This window comes from Nipponia nippon, unplaced genomic scaffold, assembly GCF_047370975.1.
Source record: "Nipponia nippon isolate SJK-2023a ecotype South Korea unplaced genomic scaffold, ASM4737097v1 scaffold_2, whole genome shotgun sequence".
Classification (NCBI taxonomy): Eukaryota; Metazoa; Chordata; class Aves; order Pelecaniformes; family Threskiornithidae; genus Nipponia; species Nipponia nippon.
The window spans coordinates 104,337,101-104,362,670 of record NW_028262336.1 but is presented as its reverse complement, the minus strand read 5'-3'; the positions used below and the strand labels follow the sequence as shown (position 1 = coordinate 104,362,670).

At 41.2% G+C, this 25,570-nt stretch overlaps 1 protein-coding gene across 4 annotated transcripts in view; it reads left to right on the top strand.

Moving 5' to 3' along the window:
* Positions 1–25,570, top strand: part of LOC148055902 (uncharacterized) — a 117,400-nt gene that overhangs the window by 33,473 nt on the left and 58,357 nt on the right. Inside the window, exons 2-4 of one of the 4 annotated variants that reach the window (XR_015704882.1) lie at positions 14,935–15,038; positions 17,210–17,360; positions 24,642–24,732. Coding sequence is in view for 1 of the 4 variants with exons in the window: in XM_087758228.1 (XP_087614354.1) it covers positions 5,841–5,938; positions 14,935–15,038; positions 24,642–24,732 (293 nt within the window). In the remaining 3 variants the exon portion in view is untranslated. Of the gene's footprint in view, positions 1–5,427; positions 5,939–14,934; positions 15,039–17,209; positions 17,361–24,641; positions 24,733–25,570 lie in introns of all 4 variants that reach the window. The other 3 variants (XM_087758228.1, XR_015704880.1, XR_015704881.1) reach the window with 3 other exon arrangements.

Here is a 25,570-nt window from a genome sequence, read left to right as displayed (position 1 = left end):
GATAGCTGTTACCCCAAAGCACTGATAGTGTGTGCCTGGATCTGTCCCTACAAAATATTACATTTATCTTTTCATCACACCCTATTGAACTTCACATGTGCAAAATTCAGATCCTTAAGAACTCTGTTGGCTAAAGTTTGCATGGCCGTATTGTTGTGATTGTTATAATGAAAGAAGTATTTATCTCATTCTCCATTTTTTCCAGAAGATGACTTGCCTATCAAACAAAACATAATGCAAAGGCTATGGGGGTGCTACAGCATGTGTTACTACTACATTTTCCAGTTTTCTATGTGATACCCTACTTTTTTGTTCTGGGAGTGGCCAGAGCTCATTTTCTTCATAGTTTTAAGAAAAAAATATTAGCCATAGTTAAATCACTAAGTGTGAGGTCATTTGGCTTCATACATGGTATGAAGATAGCTGTATATTGTAACTCCCTTGTTAGACATTTTTGAATATCTCTTCTTAAAGATGTATGAGCTTCATTAGTGTTTCCCCTCAATTCAGTGTATCCCTCAGCACTTAGTGAGCATCTCTTCATTGTCTTTGTTTTCCTTCTTCATCTTCACCCCATCCCAAGCATAGCCTCATCCCAGTCCTCCATGCTGTCTTGGAGGTTTTACCTCTTATTTTTCCATGTCTGTCCCTCCTTCAGCTCCTACCAGAATTTGACCATTATGTCCATTGCCTCTTTTTCCCATTGTTTAGTTCAGCATCACCAGAAAATCTTATTAGTGCCAAATCTGATTTCTAATATTGCTAGGGGATGCTGCACACTGACATGCCTAGACACACACATGGTGTCTCTGATAGAGGTGCATTTTCAGTCTCTGGATGCAGTGGTGGTGGTGGGCTCCCACAGCTTGAGGACAGTGGTGGGGCAAGCCCAGTTTTTCAAATGTTCTTGGGAAATGAAGACAAATAATCTTGCTTGCTAACATTGATCCCAGTCCAGAAGAAATTAAATTATATGCTGAAATAAGGTAACAAGAACTTCTGACTGTTCACTGGCTGTAGCCCGCATCTCATTACTGCTCCACATGTTTTTGTTTAGCACCAGTGTGTCACTGGAAACATGGAGAAGGCTACATGCGGAGAAACATGACCTTGCTTTTGAAAGAACAAGCACATGATTAGGTTAAACTCAGAAATTATAACAAATGTAATAGAGCAACCCTTTAAGCTGCTCTAATACAGCCTGTACCTGCCTCTGTCTTCATCTGTATCTTTGCTGCTTCAGCAATTGTCCTATAGTAGAAGCATCATTAGGAGAATCGTTACTGGTTACAAACAGTTTGGTCTTACTCACTGGAGCAGGAACAGCTTGTGACTCATTTTCACCTCCTGCCTGCCAAATTCCCAGGTGTCCTGAGCTGATGTTCAATGTTTTTTACTAGCAGTTCACTTTCTTCTGGGGTCCCCAAGCATAAACAATTGGATTATTTTTAGCTCAAGGAAGTTTTGACTGACCAGTGCTAATCCCCCAAGTTCTCAGTGAGTTCTTGTGGTGTAGTGATGGAAACCACCTTATTTCTTTCCTGTTGAAGTTTGACTTTCTAGTCTTTTTCTTGCAATACCACCTTTTTAAGACATTCTTTATCATGTGTCCTGTTTCTTGTAGTCAAGCATTTGTGCGTCTGCTACAGAGGAATTCACCAAATGGTATTGTGACAAAAGTCAGCAGCACTATGTTGGCTATTTATAGTTCTCCTACCACACTGCTTGTTCTGAACAAGTTTTTCACTATATGTGCACAACACCTTCAACCAACCTAGATGGACTAGTTGTTTTATTCTGATGTTGCTTTGTGTCTTTTATGCGTGTTCTTGTAATAGGCCATTTTTTAGTATTGAATGCCCTTCCTCAGTAATCTTACAGGGACATTTTTGTTAAGAGCCAGGATAATCTGTCATCTAAAGAGCTTTTTAATATTCCATATTCACAGAATTGGCTTTTTAGATGTAGGCCTCTGAAAAACTTCTGTTTATTCCCTCTCTTTTACTTTTATCCCAAGCAGCTATTTAAAATAAAAAAGACAATAAACTGCCTAGAAATTACTATCTTTCAAGTTTTTCATCAGTTCCTCAGAGCTTCCCTCTTTTTCTGCACCTCCATCCTCATGAGGTGCACTGAGTGCTGTCTGAGTTTCTCTGCCTGCCACTGCTGAGTGCAGGGGAAAGGTCTTCTTGGATCTGTAGTTTATTTGTCTGGCTGGCTTTCATATAATGTTCAACTTGCTGTTTGAACCCCTTCCAGGCATGCATATTGTTTGCCTGGGTCGTCAGGGTTGGTGAGGATATCGTTGGAGTTACATGGGCTCTGTAGTAGCCATTTGAAACTCATGGGGCCTTCTGGCACTCTGTGTCTTGTACTTCTGCAACCTCTTAAAATTTCGTTAACAAGCATGACTAGTTTCAAAGCAAAGCTATCATTAGGATCTGAGCCTACATGCAGGAATGAGGTAACACAATGTCCTGCTTTTTGCTAGTGGTAACTAGAGAGAGCTGTTGTGCTCCTTGGTTTCACTGCAGTTCCTCACAGAAAACAAGGCGCACTCAGGGCACCATCAAGATTAATGTTCCCGTGGGTTCAAAAGTGCATGGGCTCTGGGGTGTCACAGAGGACACAGCTCAGCTTGGGGGTGAAAGATGAGATAAACCTTCTAGATCTACTTTTCTTCATTTTTGAGTCTTGAAACTGTGGCCTCAAAGTCACAAGATGTAGCCTTCATGTCTATAAATTAATACCAAAGTAGTTTATTGACAGCTTGGTTTGTCACAATGATGAAAATAGTAGTCTGTGATAAATCGTAAGGGCTGACAGTGAATTTGAACTTTGAAACTACCTTCTTATTGGAAACAGGACATGTTCAGCAATGAAAATGTCATCTATCCTAGACAACCTCCCCAACCTTTCTGAGTGTCTGTCCTTGTTTGCTCTCTATATGCAAGAGAAAGAGATTTTGGAGACACCTAACTCCCTATCCCTCTTGCTTTTTTCTTCTCTTTAGCTTAATAATAAGAAAGAGAATAAAACTGCTACAATCCAAGCTGTTGATTTCTGAGAACATGGAAAAGATGAACTTAAAAATGTTTTTTTGAGGGAAAATTAGATGTGAGGGAAGAGATGGTGAAAATGATGATTTTCTGCAAATGTAAGAGTAGTATTATGAGTGCCATGGTCAAAAGCCAGGAGAAAAACAAAACTGAAAGCTAATCCTAATGTTAAATATTTGCCACTTGCGTAGCAGAGGACTAGAGAAGCATTTGCGAGGAGCATTTCAGCAGCTTGTAGAGTCTGGTTTGCATTAGTGAGCATCAGGTCACTCCAGTCCGCCATGTTGTCTTTACATATTGCACAACTGTTTATGTATTTTATCTAGAGCAAAACACAGTTCTGAGGAAGGGAATCAGACCTCCTTCCATGCCAGTGCTCCCAGTTCACCCAGATGTAGCTAAATGTTTATTGATACTGTCATATAGGGTATATAAAAGATTGTTTGTAGGAAAAAAATCTTTCGCTGACTTCAGGACTTGGCAGTATCTGCTCTGATCTGCCCAGCACAGCATTGACCCAAAAAAGGCTTCTTTTGGATATTAATTCTACGTTAGGGAGAGTCTCACTACAGAGCAGTTATGGACGGGTGGCTTTTGGGCCTGGTGACCTCTGGCAGAAGAGGCAGCACTGAGTGGCCGACGACTCGAGAAGACCTGTAAGCATGTCCTGAGCCAGTGTATGTCCCCAGGCAAGCTGCAATTCCATGACAAACTCTAGCATGACATTGTCATCTGGACTCTGTATTGGTGTTCTTGGTATAGGAACGTTCCCCATGCTTCTTTCAAGGTTATGTTTTAGAGAAGCCAGATAACTTGCAGGAAGAGATGTCCCAGAAAAATCTTTCTGGTCTTCTGTAAACAGGAAAAAACGACACAAACTTCTTTTTTACGATAACATTTGAAATACAAGTATTTTAAAATACATTTTAAAAATTGGTTGCAATGGGTAGAAAGCATGAAACTGTGCTAAGAAGCTTATCAGAAATATGGAAGAGAAATGGGTGTTCTCACATGATCATCCATGTTATGTGTTATGCTTTGCGTATGATATACCTGAGGATAGCTCAAAGGGCCTCAGTGTAGCAACACATTTAAGCTCAGGATTCTTCTCACTACCTTATATATGATGGGTCAAGCAGTAGCTTTCTATCTTGCTCTGAATTACATACAGATACAGGTGTTCATTCCCATGCCAGAAACTAACAGATCTGCATCAGTTTATACAAAATAAGTTACCGTGTCCAACTGCTGAACCTTAAAGGACATGGAAGCAGGAGCTGTCTGGTTCTGCAGTTTTGGAATTACTGTAAATTTCACTGATTTTTTTTTTTTTAATGAAAGAAAATGACAAATGTCCATTTAAGGAAAAAACAGACGACTTCCATTTATTTTTTCCTTAAAAACAAAAGCAACATTTATGTAACCTTGAATTCTTCCTTGACTTCTTCCTGTGCATTTTGCAGGTCTACCCTCAGGACATATGATCAATCTAAGTAATTTGATTGCTTCTGGGTACACTATGGGTATTCAACATCTTCATCAATTTTATAACTTTCCTTAAGAACATCTGCTGCCTTGGGTAACAGAGGAAGTGCCGGTTTTGCTCTGGGCTGAAGAGATGAAGAATGTCACACTCCTGTTTTTAATAATTGTGACCTGTTTTTCCTTCCATGTCTCCATGTTCATCCCCCAAGTAATATGTAAATAGAAATAGGAACATGAAACTTAAGAACTTTATTGCTCTGAACTTTGAGCCAACAAAACCAAGTTTTTTCATTGTCTCTTTTTCTTCTCCAACAGAATTTCACAACTTAGGGACCTGAAATGACAATCAGCTGTTTCTTGATATGTCAAAAATAGCTGACCTAAAGTACATGCAAACATTTCTTGTGATTCATGGTGACTGTTTTAATAATAATTATTTTTTGTAATAATTGTTTTATTATAATTGTCCATAATTATTTTATAATTCTTTATTACCCCAATAATAAGGATGTTATTGGCACCCTTGAGCAAAACAATTATTGACCCAAGTCAATAGCCTCCCTCCTTTTGCAGTTCCTGCCTGAATGTGTTACAAGTGAATGTTAGAGCCCCGAGTTTGAGAGCTAGGTAGCTGGGTCTCTGTGTGCATTAGAGGTGGTCCAAGGGGAAAAGGTGCAGTGATGGAGTGGCCCTGTGGAAGTGATGCCAGACCAGAGGCATGGGTCATGGTGAGTACTGTCACTCCTGTGTCCATCTGTCATGGAGCTGAGTCACGGCGTTCAGCCACAGACTTTTGCCGGTTAAGATGGAGTGCCTGACTGAGCTGCTGGACTCCCACCAGGAGAGAAAAAAATGGCCTCACTGGACCCTCTGTGTTTCCTAGGCTTTGCTCCTTCTTGGAATGAAGAAACAATGATGCAACGACGACCAAGGAGGGCTGTGCTGGCTCAGCCTGAGCACCATAGTCCTGCAGAGGAAGATGGAAAGTCCAGAACAAGATTGCTACCTGCCTTTCTCTCTGTGGCGCGGTGGGCCTCCTGCCTTATGCTGGCAGTTTTAAATCCCTAATTTGGGGATTTAGCACAGAGCAGGAGGCTAAACTCAGCGTGTTTAGAGGGGACACTGGCAGCCCAGTGCAGGCCTTGGTGTGGACAGGAGAGGATTGCAGGACATCAGTGGATAAACAAGAGATAAACAGAGGAGGAAGATGTAGTTTCTGCCCTTAACAGCTCACAATCTATGTACAAGACATGAGAAAACAGTGTTGTAGAGGAAAGTAGACAGAAATGAGCCAGGATGGACTCCAGAAGCCGTGGGAGTTTATGTGGAGAGCCCTGCTCGTGTCTCTTTGCTGTGTCCTCTGCAGATGTGGGTCTCACCCCACCCCACCCCAGGTCAGTGCCACCACAGCTGTGGAGTAAAAGACTTGTGCATATTGCAGAGTGGATATTTCTGCGTTGCTACTCAAGTGCTGCACTGATGGAAACCATCTGATATGTTTCCTTTGGTGTTTTACTCATAAACACAGACTGGCAAGTGCCTCCAGTGTTGCAGGGAACTCTGGGATGGAGTGGGGCACAGCAGATGCTCTGAGCAGCTCCTGCCAGTGCATGGGAGAGCTCATCGGGAGCATCAAGCCCAAACCTCCTCCTCTGCCCAGGAGGGCCTTCTGGCGTGGGCCCTCCCCAGGCTGCTCCAGGGTGGGGATGGGAGTTGAGGGGCGTCTCTCAGAGCACATCCTGCACAGAGCTGCCAGCAGCGGCAGCCTGGGGGAAAATGGCACTCAGCATCTTGGAGAAGTGCCCTTGACTTGTAAAGGAGTTTTCATCTTGGGGGCATAACACTGTCATGAAAGTCTGTGGTGCAAGAGGCTGCATCCCAAACACTGCCAATATTCCCCTTCCTTCCCTGTCTTCCTAGTGCAGCCTTTTAGGGCATTATGGGACTATTTTCAAGGCATGGCTCAGTTCAGGAATTGCCCTGGTGTTTTCCTATTCCTTGGTCCCCTTGCTAGGCTAGCTGTACCCTCAGCCTGTACCTCTTGTCCTCAGCCCTCCAGATTCTTCCCTTGTCTCTCTCTTCTTCTGCCCTCACTCATGGAAGAAGAAAATATTTATTCCTTAAACGTAACCAGGGGTTAGGAAATCCTCCAATCTAGCCAAAGTAAGTCCATTCTTTTCCATGCAATCTTTGTCTTTCTGTGCTCCACTCCTGTGTTTTCTCTCTTTTGACTAGATCATGGCAATTTTCTGCCAGAGACAGCAGGCTCCCGCAGAGCAGCAGATGTAGCCACTGGGAACTTCGTAGTCAGCAAAGGATGACAGAAAGCAGGAATGTGGTGACCTTGGAGGGATTATAGCTATTTGCACAGTGCGGATCCTAATAAGGCAGGACATAATAAGTCCTGTCACCCCAAACTGGTTTGTGCTGAGAAAGCTCTGAAGTCTCTGCTTCTGTGGCATGTCTTGGCTGCAGACCAGATAATCTGTCTGCTGACACCAGAGAAGTGTTCCTCTTCTTTCTCTCAGCAGCATCTAGGACATTATTGATGCTATTATGATACAAGGCTTAGATTAGATGTCACGCCAAGGTATCATAACATGTTAAAGCCATGTTGTTTTCCGTGTTGGTTTACCAGTTTAGGTGAAGGAAACTTAGTTTATTAACAAACTGCTAGGCTTAGATCTATTCGGTTTCTTCACACTATCAGTTCTAGCACAAAAAGCCATAATTCCTATGTTTTTACCTATTGAGCAAAAGCCCAGAGGCAATAGAGGGCCCTGGGGAGTGATTGTTGTCCTACCTCAGAAAGGAAGAGTACACTTTAGTGAGAAGGGATATTATAATTATTTAGCTCTTGGTCTAGTTGATTTAAGAATGTAATGGGGTGTTAATGGACTTTCTATGCTGATTAAATCCCATCATAGCTTTCCTGAGGTAGTACTAAGTGCAGTGAATTACAGAGGTAATTCACACACCATTTTAAAGTAATGACATTTCCATAAAACAAATAATTATTAATTTTTTAATGCAATGAAAATTGTAGAAGGTCATGCAGCATTCAAATTAATAAATTTTCCTTGGGAATAAACTTATAAGATTTACCACCTGTTCCACATTCAATTAGGCTTTCTCTGTTTGTTTGCAGTCCTCTGGGCCTGTGTGCTCCAAGCTTCTGTGGATCAGCAGGGTCTTTCCTTTCCTGCTTCCCCCAATGTATTTCCTGGACACAGTTTCTGTGTTTCCTACCCTTGTGAGTCTCTGCAGACCCCTGGACCAACACTGAAATCTCCATGGTCTCTCTGCTCCCACTTCTCCATGTGGGTCCTCTGGGGATTCACTGTGACTTTCTAAGGCATGTGATACGTTCCTACTGTAGACAGGCTTTGCACAAAATATTCTAAAATTATTAGAAATCATTTCATTAGAAAATGATTTCCTAATAAAGAAATAAAGATGTTCAAACCAAAAGATGTAACCTGTTTGCCTTCCATTCCCTGGTTTCCTCTCTCTTCTGAATTTTTTTTCAGGCAGTCAGAACAAAGACTCCTCTCAAAAGTCCCAGTTTATTTCTGAAGAAGAGTGACCCCACTTCAGAGTCACCCCACCTCAGCTTGCCTTTTCTGGCCTTGCTAGGTTTCATGGTTGCACTGGTGTCATACAGAAGTCTGTTCATCTTTTCTCCTCCCCTTCCTTCTTATGCCTTTTACCATCAACATTAAGCATGTTACATGGTGTTGGTGACAATTTTGGGATTCTATACGGTGTCTAGTGCAGATGTGCTGTGTACCTCTTTGACCAGATGTCCTGCTTGCTTGCCATTGCAGGGGATTCAAAAGACCTTTCCAGGACTATCATCCTTTATCAACACCTTTCTTTTCTGCTGTCTAGGGAAGTTTTCAGTTTATAAAACATGTCAGCAGCCATTTCCAGCCAGTTGTCTTTAGCGTACAAATGGTTTGGTCAAAATAAATGCCATTTTTCCTTGGGCAGAGAGCCCCCAAGAAAGGTGCGGTCACGTGTCTAGGAGCCTGTGCTGGGCTCGCTCCCTTTCCAAATGTCCCATCAGGCTTAGCTCAGCTCCTTTTCTCTTCTAGAGTGCAGAATTTAGTCCTGTTGCAAAGGGGAATTAATTTCTGGTCCTTCTCCCTGGGTGTCCAGAAGGTCTTTCTGCCCTCAAGCCAAGCTAAAGTGCTAGAGTTACACATCCCAGAAACCCTCCATTCTGCTGGTGTGCCAAGGAAACAGAGCTGAGCAGCTGTTTTGCTCTGTGTTACGGTGTCTTTCTTTGCTTTCAGCATCACTCTCTTCCCCTTCTTTGGCTTGGCTACGGTGCATTATAACACTGTCTGGAAGATTAATTAGGTCTCTGCAGTGCAAGGCTTCTAGGCTGCCACCCACTCTTTTCTGATGGCATGTTGGAGGCCTTACTATGCGATAGGACTGGTCTAAAATGTCCACAAAACAGAAACATTGAAGCCCTGTTACCAAGATTATTTGTTAAAATATATCAGCTGAATCATTTAATGTATTTTTTGAGTAAGTCCTGGAAGGTTGCCTGTAGTATATATACATTATACATAAAGCATCACATTATTAAAACAAGGAAAACAAGATTAGCATCAGAAACCTGTGGAGAAACACCAACTTTAATACATCTTCATATGTTCAAAGGATTGGTGCATAGTTATTCTTACTGTCACACATTATATTTGTGCTGAATTTCAGTAGAAACTGAAATGACCCTTACTGTCACAGCTTTGCTAGGAAGGGATAAGAACCGGATGGATTGGAGAGGACAATGTGTCATAAAGGATAAAGGAATCATCTGAGTGCAATATCCTGTAGCAGAGTAAGCGAAAACTTGCATGTCCTTGTCACATGACAATTCCAGGCACCACTTTCTTTTCTAGATTTTAATAAGGTCTCATTTCAAGGCATGAAATCTTGGTCCCACTGTAGTTGAAGACAAAATGCTCATTGTCTTTCATGGAGGTAGCTTTTCTCTTCAGGGACTTGGAAGGACATTGCAGGCCATGTCCAGCTTCTGCTTTTTCAGAAATGAATCTTTCAGTAGTTGTAAAACATTAAGCACCTTTCAAATTCACACCCTATTACCTGCAAATCCAGCTGTCATAGGGCATCTGAAAACATAGGAGCCAAAATCATTACTGGTTTTAAAAATCTTGACATAATTTTTTTTTGCCATACTCTCCTTTTGGTGTATTCCATATAGAGAACAAGAATGCACACAGCTTTCCCTCATTGCCACAAATTATTTAAAAGCACCCTCATCTATTGCTTTACATAGTCTCCTGTGGATAAGCATTGTTTTGTTTATTGTAGTAGTCAGAATAAAATTTGCAGAAATGAATTTTTTGGGGGTTTTCCTCTGGCAACAAACAACTGCAATTTCAACACTAATTTTTTTCAGTTATTTATGAAACTTCAGATTGTTTTTGGAAATATTTATGCTATGAGTCATATAGTAATGTCTTCCTATTCCACAATCTTTTCAGAAGTGAGAGAGAAAGGAAAACATGTTAGGTGGCTCAGCTCATGGGTTTTAAAATTGAAATAAACTTTTTTTTTAAGACTGAGGATAAGAAGTGGAAAGAAGGTGAGAGAGGGAAAGAACTCATTTGTTTATGGCACTGGTGAAAACAGATTGATAGTTTCTTAGTTTTATTTGTTCAGCCAATTTATTTAGGTATCTTCTCACGTGTAGCACAAAACCATTGGCCAGATATAACAAGAAATGGGCTTCATTAGAGAGAAATAAATAAAACTTGGAATTATTTGGCTCTGTAATTACACAGGCCAGAAAAGAAAATGAAAAACAAACTAAGATTGTTGAGTGAAAACTTTCTGAATGTTTTTTATTACCTTGTGTTGACATCTTTTCAGATTATCCTGCTTCCCATGCCAATTTGCATTGAATTTGCAGAAAAAAAATTGTGAGGTACTGTCTCATCTCTAGGCTGGGGGTTTCATACATTTTCATTAGGCACACTGCATTTTGACAGGAACATTGTCTCTTGGAGAAATTCTCTTCCCTTTCCAAACCTTATGCCTCTGATGACAAGTACAACTCACACAACTTTTAGATACAGTTATAAATCAACAGTATATTGCTCATTGTTTCACTATAAGGTAGAAAAGCTGTTAATTTTATTTTCTTCCCTTCATCTATTCTTTCCTGTCCTTTTGGCTGTCGACAGACATTTCTGTATTAGCTGATTTTCCCTGTGACCATCTCCCTTGCCCATGCAGGTTTTTCTTAGGTCTCCTCACTTGGCTGTGCTGTGATTCCTTTGCCTACCATGCTGTCCAGAGATTCATGTGTGTTTTACTTCTAGGCATTGCTATTACACCGGTGCCTTTCTTCCTTTTCTAATCTGCAACGCCTAACGAGCACCCGTTTTTTTATAGCGGCTTGTTGCTGTACAGACTGGGGTAATTTTTTGTGTTTTTGTGTTTTGACAGAGCGGTCCTGGCCTGTGACTGTAGCTCCTTAGCTGCCACAATAGAGTACTTGTATTGTTGTTACGAATGCCTTAGGTTGATTAGGGTTTTAGTAAAAGATTTGAAGCAGTAACTCAGAAAATTATAACATTGGAGCCAGTCCTAGCTTGCAAGTGACATCGGAAGTAACGCTTTTAAAGCAAATGCTTTAGTTTATATGTTGTCAGTGGAGCAAAGTTATGATCTTTGAAACTGCCAGAGGCAGGACCTCCTGCGCTTGATAGCTAAGCTTAAACTGACGCGAGATTTCTCTGGAACCCTTCAACAGCACCTGCCTCCCCATTGATTATAGCAGTTAGGCTTATATTGGAGGACTGCTCCATCAGGCTCGTACAATTAGATTTGCAAACCAGGGAGCTAAGTCAGAGAGGTTTGATCTGAGCTGGGTTTTCAAAAGTGTTTCGTACTGTTGGGTACAAGCACACTCTGAAAGACTCTCTGTGTAGGGTAAAGGTCACCAGTTTATAAGCAGCTTCTGTTCAACAGTCCTAAATTCCAGGAGATCTAATCTCTTCTGCTTTAATGTGCCCACTAAGTTTATTTTCCTGCTTGCTAACATATTAATAAATATTAATTAATGTATATTTAACTTGATCCCTCTGGCTAGCACTGACTTCTTCCAGATATTAACTTCTTTCTAATCATATTCTCCCTCTGACCTCTCTGGATCTCAGCTCAGAGTTTCACAGTTGGAACATCTTGTACATTTGTACATGGATAAAGCAATACTTATGTACTTTATAGCTAAGCCATAAGTTCTAGTAACCAAGGTTTTTCTGAAAGCTTGCAATTCGAACAGGGGAATGTCAGCATGATTTGCATTTTCTATTGAATCAATGTAATCCAAGATAAAGTAAAATCAATTTAGCAAGATTTTTAATACCTGCGGGCTTAAAATATTTCAACAAACTTTTTCTGGTTGACTGATTCCTGTCTGTGGACATTTCAAGTCTGTTCAGGATATCTAAAACTTGTATGCACTGCAAATAATGCCTAAAATTATATGGCTTAAATCCAGCTGGTTTTATATATAATGTAAGCAAATAAAAAAGACTGAAAGCTCAAAGGGTGCTATAAAAGCACAGACTTATTTAGCCTTACAAATGAAAAGTTATAGAGACACAACCTAGAGAGATATATATAATTTCTTTAAGATTTTTATGTCCAGAGAAATTACCTGTAAAGTCACCAAAGAAACTTTAAGGTATGTGGGTCTACTTTGCTGGATGACAAATACTGTTTCTTGTACTTTCATAACAGTTTCATGTGGAAACTATATTGTCTTAGATAGGTACACTGTCACTGTTAATGGCAGGTTGCACTGGTTTAGAAGATGGGAAGATTGTCCCTCGGCTCTCAGTGGTTTTCCAGTGAAACAGCTATAATTGCCCCTGGTGAAAAAAAGCAGCTCCCTTCCAGTATCTAGCTGTGTCATATACAAACTAGGGGAAAGGAAAGGAAAACAAAAGGGAAAAGGAAAGACAGTGAAATCAGATAAAATGTATTATTAGAAAAATGTACATAGTAAGGTACAGCTGAATTATTTACATGAAATCAGTATTTTCCTTGTATTTCAGCCTGACCTCAGTGCTGGGGAAGGTCATGGAACAGATCATCTTGAGTGCCATTATGCAGCAAGTGTGGGACAACCGCATGGGTTTATGAAAGGGAGGTCCTGCTTCACTAACCTGGTTTCCTTCTATGACAACGTGACCCGCTTAGTGGATGAGGGGAGGAAGGCTGTGGATGTTGTCTACTTGGACTTTAGTAAGGCCTTTGACACTGTCTCCCACAGCATTCTCCTGGAGAAGCTGGCTGCTCACGGCTTGGATGGGTGCACTCTGCGCTGGGTTAAAAACTGGCTGGACAGCCGAGCCCAGAGAGTGGTGATAAATGGAGTCACATCCAGCTGGCGGCCAGTCACGAGTGGTGTTCCTCAGGGCTCAGTACTGGGGGAAGTCCTGTTCAACATCTTCATCGATGATCTGGGTGAGGGGATTGAGTGCACCCTCAGTAAGTTTGCAGACGACACCAAGTTGGGTGGAAGTGTCGATCTGCTGGAGGGTAGGAAGGCCCTGCAGAGGGACCTGGACAGGCTGGATCGTTGGGCTGGGGCCAACTGTATGAGGATCAACAAGGCCAAGTGCCGGGTCCTGCACTTGTGTCATAACAACCCCATGCAACGCTACAGATTTGGGGAGGAGTGGCTGGAGAGCTGCCTGGTGGAAAAGAACCTGGGGGTGTTGGTTGACAGCCGCCTGAACATGAGCCAGCAGTGTGCTCAGGTGGCCAAGAGGGCCAACAGCATCCTGGCCTGTATCAAGAATAGTGTGGCCAGCAGGACTAGGGAGGTGATAGTGCCCCTATACTCAGCACTGGTGAGGCCGCACCTCAAATACTGTGTTCAGGTTTGAGCCCCTCACTACAAGAAGGACATTGAGGTGCTGGAGCATGTCCAAAGAAGGGCAACCAAGTTGGTGAAGGGTCTGGAGCACAAGTCTTCTGAGGAGCAGCTGAGGGAGCTGGGGTTGTTTAGTCTGGAGAAGAGGAGGCTCAGGGGAGAAACTTATTGCTCTCTACAACTACCTGAAAGGAGGTTTTAGTGAGGGGGGGGTCAGTGATAGGATGAGAGGAAATGTCCTTAACCTGCACCAGGGGAAGTTGAGGTTGGGTATTAGAAAAAACTTCTTCACTGAAAGGGTGGTCAAGCATTGAACAAGCTGCCCAGGGAAGTGGTTGAGTCTCCATCCCTGGAGGTATTTAAAAGACGTGTAGATGTGGTGCTTGAGGACATGGTTTAGTGATGGACTTGGCAGTGATAGGTTAAAGGTTGGACTCGATGATCTTAAGGGTCTTTTCCAACCTTGACGATTCTATGATTCTATGGTTCTATGATTTACATACATGAGCATGAAAATCTATGTTGGGTGGGAAAGAATTGCTTCACATCTAAGCTTTTCAGAAACAGAGAGTGAATCTGAGCCCTGATGTGAAGGTGAAGCTTTTCTTGGAACAACATCCATGAAAGACATAAGCAAGTTGGGAAGCCCAGCTATGGGTGATTCTTCACTGACACAAAAGCCAAACTGATGGAAAGAGCAGCAACCTGACTGACAAAGACCAGAAGGCATCCTATGAAATTTAAAAAAACAAGTAGGCTTTGGTCAATTTGGATCTTGTCTGGATCTAATCTATGAACTATGAGAAATCAAGTTGCTGAGGTGACAGCAGATGCTCCAATGGTATGATTCTAGGTGTGGGATGAAATACAGAATCCAGAGAACTGCAGACTTGTGAAAGCTTGAGGATCCTGACATTTGACTGACCTCTGTGTTTCCACAGTCTTGTGGAAACCTTTATTTCAATACTTTCTAAGGCTTGAGCTGTCTGATTTGTACCAACTATCGATCAGAGGCCAAACTTGCAAAAAACTTTGACTGGCTTTTACCACCAAAATTTGGAAGGAGCAAGCAGTGGACATAGAAAATGCATCTGGGCAGTCCTTGTGGCTTGGTTTCAGACAAGGATCCATAAAGATTTCTTGTATAGATTTCCAGAGCTGGACTATTTGGGCTCAGAGCCCTGGACTTTGAACCCTTGAGATTTGTGATGTATGGTCATAAAGGAACATTATAACAGGAGAGCATTTAATCTGATTTCACACCTTAGGAGTAGGTAGGAGCTTTGCTGAGGGTAAACTCAGATGTATATTATTCTGTGGTGATCTAAATGTATGAACTAGGAGATGGGATCTGAGTGCTTTTGGGTACTCAGATGAAAACATAATTAGTCATAAAAGCCAGTGAGGAAGAACTGGAGGCCAAGGCTTTGGTATTTTCTTTTTTTTTTTTTTTTTTACCCACAGAGCTGAGAACATATCTGCGGAAACATGCTGGAAGAGTGAAGTTTTCCAACAGAACAAAAGAGATGGAATCTGCCCCAGTGAGCAGATTTGCTCAGGAGCACAAGGTATTACTCAGGTCCCTAGTGAATATAAACTTGGTACAGAAAGAAAAACTCTTGAGATTGTTTAAATGGCACTACAATGTGACAGAAAGTTACCCTTTATCCAAAGTTACCCAATGGGAAAAACATGTTGAGAATAGCTAAGTATGCATCATCTGAGATTTACACCAGATTAGAGTGCTGGCAAAGACCTTCTGAGTCATGAAGTCCATGCTCCAGTTACTGCAATAGTCCACCACATCATGTAATGCCTTTCATTAAATTATCAAGCTCCAAGGTAAAAACAGTGGGCTTTTTTTTGAAGGCTACTCATGATGAATGGCTGTTTCAAAACCTCACAGCCATGATGGGTAGAAGCCTTCTAGTTTGCAAGTTGAATTTATCAATGGACTTTTCATCTCTATTTGTTTCTAGGTCAATATTATCTTCCAGCTTTAATATCCCCTCCCCCCCATGTTTACCCTCTCAGTATAACTTTAAAGATAATAACAGATAATTCTTCCTGCCTTTGCTCTGGTTGGCTAAAAGTGCGTTTTCTGGTATAAGGTAGGCTCTCCCTTACCTTGTCAACCCTGTAACCTTTCTCTTTATGAGTTGTTACTTGAAATTAACTTCTACATGTTCTCAGTGGCTAACAATAATTTAAGATTTTTCTAAAGCCATGCCCTTATCCCATGCATTATTTTATTTTATCTCATATCATCCCTTTCTCTTACAGTTTATTTCCTTTTTTCTCTGTTGTGGTGGAGCTTTTTCCTTAACAGAGTCAGAACTATAGGTTACATGGGGTTGGTAAATAGGCATCAGGAGGAGTTGCTACTATGAGATGGCTGTTGGTTTAGTCAGCTGTAAAAACACTGTGAAACTGCTTTACATACCAGCAAAGTATATGTGTAATGTACTTATGAATGGAGGGGTGTTTGCTGACTTCATTTGTGAAGGTACACCTGTCTGTGAGGGAGAGGCTAAGGGACAAAGAAAATGAGAAACAAGGAGCAAAGAATAACCAAACACGAGTGCAGAAACACTGACATAAGCTTGGTGAGGGGATCTGATGGTCCACATGTCAGGTGAAAGATGTTTGGAGCTGTGAGCAAAAATCTGTTTTTGATCCCTGCAGTGTGGGAGTAAATGTGGCTTTGCTTTAATTTTATTGCAAATAAATATCTCTGCAACAAAGACACTTGACTCCATTTTCAGTTTTCTTAGTGAAAAGAACTTAGGAGACCTTGAATCTTGGCTAAGCACTTGCAGAGATAACATAATTTTGGTGTGTGTGTAAACAACTTCTAATATTGTCTTTGAGTGCTGCTAGAAAATGTGATAACTGAAGGGATACGGAAGAAAACCAAAACCAATAAATATTGGAAGCTGGTTTCACCTGAGTCCTTTACGGTGTGTTTTCATTACACAACTCAGGTCTGCGAGGATAGCCATCTCTGAAGGTGGTGGCTCATGCCATCGTAGGTGGGTCAGTATGTCCAGCTGGGACTAGCAGTGGTGTCTCAAGTCAGATATTAAAGGCAAACATTTACTGCAGTTTTAAACACAAGACTGGGTACCTACTGGGGCAGTTCTCACTGAGTAAGCTTTCTGTTGCCAGAGGAGGGACAGACAAGTTCTGTCTGTCTATGCTCACCCCCATATCTGCTGATTTCCATTGCCAGAATGGCACAGCAGCTTGGTCCTTGGAAGGAGATGACACGTTGTTGGGTTCTTTCTACTCCAAGTATTTAAGTGTCTCAGTGTTACATACGATACAACCATTGCAGCTGCAATTCTTTATGGTTCTGTGTTGCACTGATAGCCCTAAAACTTATTTTACCCACTCATTTGAAATCCAGAAAGTGGAATTTAATAGTAAACTGTACTTGCAGATAGAGTGAGACTGAGAGGAAAATGAAGGGAAGTGGACTATGCTGTCAAACTTATCTTTGTGAAAGGTAAAATTGTCAAAGAATAGTTAACACATAATAAATTAGATAAAATGATATTGAAGGTAATATTTTGGGGTCAGAATAGTGTCATTGTTTTAAGATGAATGCTGGTGCTGTAATGGTAAAATGCAAATGCTGAGCTTTGGCTGTTGTGCATCTCTGTTCAGCTTGCCTAGTTTTTTTTTCTGTGAACCAATTGTTGTAGCTTCATTGTGGGTTTTCTTTCTTGTGAAAAAGGTTCTGGATTCAAGTAAATGATATCTGATAACTTATCCCAAGACATATTGCAGAGTCACAGCTGCTGAAGAGATCCAGAGAAGAAGCATTAGGAAAAGCTGTTAGAGGCAAATTAAATCCTGGAGTCAGTAGGAAAACCCTGTTGCCTTGGGTGAGGACAAGATTTTTCTTTAACGATTAAAATAACCCCTCAAATAACCCCCCTCAAAAACCATGTGCTTAAAATATTTCTTGGTATTTTCCCCTTCTGTCCATTTGCATATCGTCTGCATATCTCTTACATTCACTCTACAGTAATAGTATGAGGTTGAATGGAGGCTTTTGGGAGGCTCAAAAGGCAAAGGAGAGTTAGTCAGAAAAGTTTTGATCATGTTGCCACTGAAGTCAGGAGTCTTTCCATCAACTGCCCTCAGTGAGATAAAACTGTCTCCATGCCAATAGAAAAAGTTCCTTAAACAGCAAGTGTTCATTACATATGTGATTAATCATCAGCCCTACTTCACCAGGACCTTTACTGAGGTTTTGCAAAGTCAGAGTGAAAAAATCTTGTTTCAGTGTTTACTTCAGTGAACAGGTTCATGTTGCTGTCAGGTAACTTTTAGATACTGCTTTCAGATTTAGAAGTTAAACTTTATACAGCTAGCCCAGAACTTACTTTAAATTCCATTTTTAAGCCTACAAATTAATAAACATAATTTTTCAAATTTCAACTTCCAGCTGCCTCTCTGGGGAAGCACACTAGGCTTTAGGTTAAGTACTTATGGTTTTAGCTAGCTTTCCACTGAAACAAAGCAGAATGATGACCTAATTCACCATAATACTGATTTGAGTAGAAGAAAATATTACATATTCTGTGCTTCTTTCATAGAAAGAGGCAAAATAATTTTTACATCCATTCACCAAGTAAATTCAGAACTGCATGGAGAAGAGGCAATGTGAAAAACAGAAGAAATATCTCCTTCTTAAATGTCTAAAACCTTTGCAGCCAACATGTGTGACACACAACTTTTATTTCATCTTTGTTGTGTTCTCCTGCCATGACTCCAAGTCAACACAATAGCATCTTGTTCCTGGCAGTAATGAGCCAATGAAGAGACTCTCCAGCAGTTAAATCAATGTGTTTGGAAGTGCCCTTTTTTTCAGCTCTCTTGGTAATTTCAGAAAAAACTTTTCCGTTAAAAAGATTTATTAGCTGCCAAATGCTAAATGAAATAATACCTGAGGAATGTTATAAGCTACATTTTACATTTCAGAGCCAAATTCTGTCTGTATTTCTTTTGAAACATCACACTTTTAGCACTCAGTCTTTAATAAAGTATCATCAACTGTGAGTTGTAGCCTGTTTGCTTTTTTACTAGCTGACATAAAAATCAGTATAATCCACTGAAGAAATTGGGCCTATGTAGAAAAAGTCTTTACTGCCCTGCACAACTGTTTCTAAATCCTCAGTAACTGCATCATCCATGTTTTTCACAGTCAGAAAACAAAACATTGGGGAAATCATAGGGCATAGGATTGTAAGGGATCCCTTGTTCACTGGTCCACATGCTTGGCTGCCACAGGCCGCCATATAACTTCAACTGTAAATATATCAAATTTCATCTTTAAATCTGTTGGTTTTGAATGTGCTTGGTTTTCTAATGTATCAGTTTTAACTCTTCAGTAGCAATTGTTTTGTTCATTATAGGTGTTATTTAAGTTGTATAAAGTCATGTACTAATGCACAAGAATGACAGTATAGACAACATATTTGTATCCAGTTTATGCAAATTAAATATCACTGGAAGGTAATTTTGGAGGAAGTATTATTATTTCAGGGAAAAGAACACAATTTGCTTTTCTAACTACAAATTTTTTGCTAAGTAGATGTAGGAAAAATATGGCACTCTTGTTGTTTGCAAAATTTTGTTTCTACTAACCATCACTCACTTTCTGAGCATTTGTTGAATAGGTTGTTTTTACAAGCTGGGGGAAAATCCATTGGAGTAGATGAAAGAAGAAATCCATGATTAGGGTCTATAAGACAATATGCAAGCAGTTTCTACTTGATTTGGTTTATCTAAGAAAAATTTGGACAAACAATTTTTGGCTCCAAATAAAAGAGGTTGCTTCTAGGAGGTAAATCAACTGGGGGATTGTTTTATGGTTCACTGACAAAGCAATTTTCTCAGAAATAAAATCAGTGACTGATTCTGAGACAAACATTTTTTTTTTCAAGAAAAATATATTATAAAATTGATTTTTAGCATGATTATCACTTGACTGGCTATGATAAACAACATGAGGTCAAAGAGAAATTTGCTCAGCAGAGACTGTGCAGGACAGAGTTCTAAAAAAAAGGTAAAAAGGAGTCATAAGAAGAGATTTTTCCAAAGTCTACTAATGCAATTAATAGGACTGTTTCCACTTAAGGTTAATATGCAGATCATTCACATTGCTTGTCCCAATTCCAGTTTTCCGCTCTGTGGCCCTGCTTCCCCTCTTGTATCAGTTCCAGCACTCCTACAAGCCCATAATGAATTGCTAAGTTCATCATAAATGCACCCTGTGTTATTGGGTGAGGGGTACAGGGAGTACATTCCTCCCTGTTCTCTTTTTGGACCTGCTGTCAATCAGTTTGATGCGATTTTGAACCTGCCAATACTCTCTGTCTACCCAAACTCCTGCAGCAACAGATTGCAGAAGATTACTGCCTTCTGGCTAAAGAAGTATTTCCTGGTGTCCATTTTAAACCAATCTCCTACCAGTTTCAGTGAGTGCACCCCAGTTGTCGAAATGTGTTTTTTGGTGAATGACAACATTGCATTTGCCTAGCCCACTGCCAAAGTTCTGCAGCTTTGTACTGGTGTGCTAAAGAGGTAGGAAATAAACCTGATAAGCAAAAAAACAGACAGTCCACCCCAAACATATGAAACTTTCAGTGCAGGATCAGATGTCTCCCAGAGGTGGTGCAAAGGAGAGGCCAGGAGTGCACGACTGGATTCAGCAGGAAGCGTGGGGCCAGTGCCACCAGCAGTTACATGGGTTCAGGCTCCTGTGGAAAGGCAACTTGCCACCAGGATGATCAAGGGTCTAGGAAGCCTGCCATATGACGATAGGCTCAGAGAGCTGGGTGTGTTCAGCCTTGAGAAGACAAGGCTTAGAGGTGATCTCATGTACCACTACTTAAAGGGGAACTACAAAGAAGATGGAGACTCGCTTTTTACAAGGAGTCACATGGTGAGGACAAGGGGTAACGGGTACAAGTTACTCCCAGGGAGATTCCGATTGGACATGAGAGGAAAATTTTTCACAATGAGAACAGTCAATCATTGGAATAATTTCCCCAGGGAAGTGGTTGACTCCGCTACGCTGAACACGTTTAAGACTCATCTGGACATGGTGCTGGGCCATCTTGTCTAGATTGTGCTTTTGCTTAGAAAAGTTGGACCAGATGATCCTTGAGGTCCCTTCCAACCTGGTATTCTATGATTCTATGATTCTATGAAGTTTTAAAGCCAGCCTGCACACTTTTTTTTTTTGTTGTTGTTGTTTTACAAAACAGTTGTAAGCAAGGGTCATCTGCATTCAGGTCAAACAAGCAGCAAACATTTATGACATACTTGCACAGAAATATGCTAGATGGTATTAGCCAACTGAGCAGGACTTGTTTCACTGCTTCTGGCAGGTTCAACTGACCTAGTAGTCCCTAACTTTATTTAGAGTCAGTGGAGGGAGAGTGGCATGTCTTTACTGACTGTACATTAGAATAAGTAAAGCTGAGCACTAGCTGTGCACGTTTCCCTCTGCTGACTTTAAGGGGCATCCTAGCTCAACGGAACAATCACCACTGCAGTGTTGAGCCCTATCCCTTGGGTTTATCACATATACTACTGAAGGTACTTCAGTTTACTAACTGCTGACTGAGCTCCAAGGGTTGGTCAACATGTAGCTAGCCCCCAGAAGGATGGCCAAAGAAGATAATTCATGCTGAGTCAGTAAGGACTAACGGTGTTGGGGTGGGATCTGTGAACTACTTCTCATAACATTACAGAGCTCTTCTTCGTTATTACTGACTGCTCTCTGCTTGACGTAGCTAAGATTCATTGCCTTGTGCATAGCTCCAGGTAAGGCAATTTTCAGCTGCCTGCTAATGTTAAAAAGCTTAAAACTATACATAGATATTTTTTTTTTTTGCTGCTTGAGTAACTTGATGATTCATGGGAAGTGGGAAAGCAGGATGGGAATACAGAAGCTGTCATTCCATGCAAAATTTTTTCTAGCAGCAAAGTGGCTTTAGAGGTTCCTGCCCTTCCCTGTCCGCTCTTACCCCTGGATCACAGTTTTCTGTTCCCTCTGCTGTGCTGAAACAGCTGTTTATGCACTGATGCACTGATAACCAGAGCAGGCTAGGGCTAAGAACATGCTTGCTCCAGGTCAGGCAAAAGTGTGCTCTGTGCCTCCCATGCACGCAGCGCAAGAACCCTGTCTGCTGACAGCACGACCCCGAGGATGCAGAGCTGCTCCCCACTCTCCGTTCCCATGTGTCCTGCTTTTGCCTTGTATGGCTAGGAGCACTGTGGCCTCAGTTCTGTCTTCTCCCAGCATTCAACACTCATACCAGGTGGGCAGCTACCAGCAAACAGCTTATCTGCCCCACACTTGTGCATAGGCATTGGTGTGATCTGGTGCCTTTGCCAAATATACTTCCCAAAATCTATCCACAAAGGACATCATATTCCTGTCCTCTTTCTTCTTACAGCTGTAAGGAATTTTGCCTCTTGGGTCCAAGGCCAGATGATACTGTTCAAAAGAGCATCTTTGAGGAAACAATTAAAATTATTTTAATAATGCCAAGGTTCTGCTGATTAAGAGAACCAGGCTTTGAGATCTAACACTCCAGTGGGAAAAAACAAAGCTGGCAATAGTTATGACAGGGTGTGGATTGACTGATTATATAAAAAGTACTCCCCAAAACTTTTTGTACCCCTTAAGATGTCCAGACTGAAACTAGAGTTTCTGAAGAAAAATTATATCCCCTTCTTATTTCTTGGTATTTACATCCAGGTATTGCTGCAAGTTAGTCAATGTACATGGAAACACTGGAAGAAAACTGTTCTTGACAGGGATTCTATCATCAGAAACACCATCTGTTTTCTTCCTGGGGTTTAATTTTATTATGGAACTAATAAATTGAAAATAAATGATTATGAATGGAAATCTTTCCCAGAATAGATGCTGCAGTTGCTCTATCTCCACAGACACTGACACAGAAGTTGATTCACCTTATAAAGCCTTTTGATCCTTTATAGAGCTTTTCAGTCCTTTATGACGCCTCTTATCCTTCAGATCTGGGTGGATAACAATGCTCTCACCTCAGGAAGCAAGTAGAATCTGCTTCAAACCTGTCACCACATGATCAACTTTGCCAGACTGTTGCTTTTGGATGAATATCTCAACTTAAATTATCCACTGCATCAAAAATTTGTGCCTGTGCAGAAAATCTTGAAATTCTGACACAACCATAGCTCAGCTGTGGAAAAAACAACAGCAATTTTGCTCAGTGTGTGGGATTCAAGGGTTAGTGTTCGTTCCTTATCTCTGATGGAAAGACTCTCAGGATAACATTCATCAGACCCCATACAGACATCTACAATACAGATATTTTCGTCTAAGCTGGTTGTACAGTCAATGGAGAAAAAAAGGTGTTTTTTAATAATGAATCATCTCATCCTGAAGTGGAAATCTATGTGCAGTTGACAAGTCACACTCTCAAATTCCCTATTTCTCTCTGTTCACTACAAAGGGAGCTGAGGGTGACAGGGGCTGGAGTATGAATGCTTACACTGCAGCTGTCTGAAGGACAATAAGATGAAGCATATGCTTGGTGTGCACCATCCCATATTACTGCAATTGAAAGTAGGCCACTAATGAAGTGAAGAGGCTGAATAATCATTCTGAACATTCAATTCCTATACCTCAGCATATGCTTTCTTTGAATTATGTCCTGTTTGAAGTGCAGCTTTTTTTTTTTTTTTAAATCTTGATTTAAAAGTGTCATTAAGAGATATTGTGGTTGTTGGTAAATCATTGCAGTACATCATTTGATTGCTCAAAAGAAAAACCAGACTGGCTAATTCTGCCTAGCAGAATAACTTCTTCATATCTCTGTTTGTGATGTCCTCCAGTATCAAGCTTCTGTGCCTTGTGTAAATAATTATGACCTTTAAACAAGCAGTACTACCATGTGCCTTTGAGTTGCCTAGATTGAAGTAATTTATTGTGTCTTCTAGTCCCAGACAGGTTTTTTAGCCCTGCAATGTAGTGGTTTCTGAATGAGGTTTTGTTGTCCCCACTGGAATTGCAAACTCAGAAGTGGAAATGGCAGAGGGATGGCAGTTCTGGGAAGAGGGTCACAGGGGAAAAGAGCCTATGACCCACTGCTATGATCATTCACATAGCTCTTCTCTGAACCTCCTCCAAGGAGGAGCCTTTAGCTTGAACCCAGCATCCAGCAGCACCATGCCAGATGTGCAGCACCATGCCAGATGTGCAGCCAAGGACAGTTTTCATTTCTCCAGCTACCAGGTCATTGCTGGAGCTCGTGTTTCTCAGGTTGGTTATCTACCATGACCCTCAAGTCTTTCTCAGACATGTTCCTTCCAAGGGTAGAGTGCCCTGTCATAGATTTCTGACTTCAAGTGTGGTAATGTGTGAAAAACATGTTTTTCTTTATTTCACTTGAATTGGGCAACATAAATCTTGATTATTATGAATTATACTTCTAATCTTTGTGTTATTTGCAATCTCTAGCAGTCAGGGCTTATGTTTTTAGTTCATTAGTAGGAAAGTCATGTGTCTTGGGAAGAGTGATCCTTGCAGGACCTCACCTGAACAACGTCTGCATAATATGTGTTTTCCAAATACCTCATGGCAGCTACATTTTGAAACCTATCACTTAGGTACAGGACAAGTAATATGTCTAGTTGCTTCTCAGATAGAACTCCTTTTTCTGTATCTTGAATACTTTAACATTAACATTTCCTTAAGACATTAGAAACCCTTAAAATTTCCCATGTTTATTGTCATATAAAAGCCCTTTCTACATAGATTTATACAGATAAAAGAAAACTATCTAGAATGATGTTACTGGAAGATAGCACAAGTGAGATCTAAAGTCAGAACTGCAGTCAGCTTGTAGGCTTAGAGAAAGATGAGTTTTGCATAGTGCTGAATGCTTTTAGATCTGGAAAAAAGTAAGTGAAAATATCTTTTTAACATTTTTGTTGTAGAAATATCAACAGAACAGCAGCTGAAAATACTTTTATAATCCTCAAATATTTAAGTGGGCAATTAAGTGCATTTTTCAAGTAATTAGTAGTTTTAGTACTGATGCATGAATATTCTAATTTTTAAATTACTTGGCTGTGCTTTGATAAATTGTTTTTCTCAGGAAAGAAAACACAGCTGAATTGCTGTCATGTGAAAATCACAGAGGAAATATGTGAATTACAATATGTTTTACTGAAGGAGTGCTTTAGTCAGTAAGTATTAACATTTAAATTAATCTGTACTTCTTGAAAACAGATGTTTAAATGTTTTCATGCCTGACTCAGCCTTTTGACCTTTCACAGCAGACAAACTATGTATTGTTGTAGGTCTTTTCACGAACATCTTAATAAGTCTTTAATAGTCAGACTGGTCACCCTTGGGGTTTTCAGGTCCCTGAGCTGGGAGATGGAGATAGGATGCAGAATGAAGCCCCAGTTGTCGAAGAGGTGGCAGTCATCGACCTTCTCCTCCACCTGAATGCTCATAAGTCCATGGGGCCAGATGGGATGCACCCGAGGATACTGAGGGAGCTGGCAGAGGAGCTGGCCAAGCCACTCTCCATCATTTATCAGCAGTCCTGGTCAACCAGGGAGGTCCCAGTGGACTGGAAGTTAGCAAATGTGGTGCCCCTCTACAAGAAGGGCCAGAAGGAGGATCCGGGGAACTACAGGCCTGTGAGCCTCACCTCGGTGCCGGGGAAGGTCATGGAACAAATCATCTTGAGTGCCATTATGCAGCACGTGCGGGACAACCAGGGGATCAGGCTCAGCCAGCATGGGTCTATGAAAGGGAGGTCCTGCTTCACTAACCTGGTTTCCTTCTATGACAACGTGACCCGCTTAGTGGATGAGGGGAGGAAGGCTGTGGATGTTGTCTACTTGGACTTTAGTAAGGCCTTTGACACTGTCTCCCACAGCATTCTCCTGGAGAAGCTGGCTGCTCACGGCTTGGATGGGTGCACTCTGCGCTGGGTTAAAAACTGGCTGGACAGCCGAGCCCAGAGAGTGGTGGTAAATGGAGTCACATCCAGCTGGCGGCCAGTCACGAGTG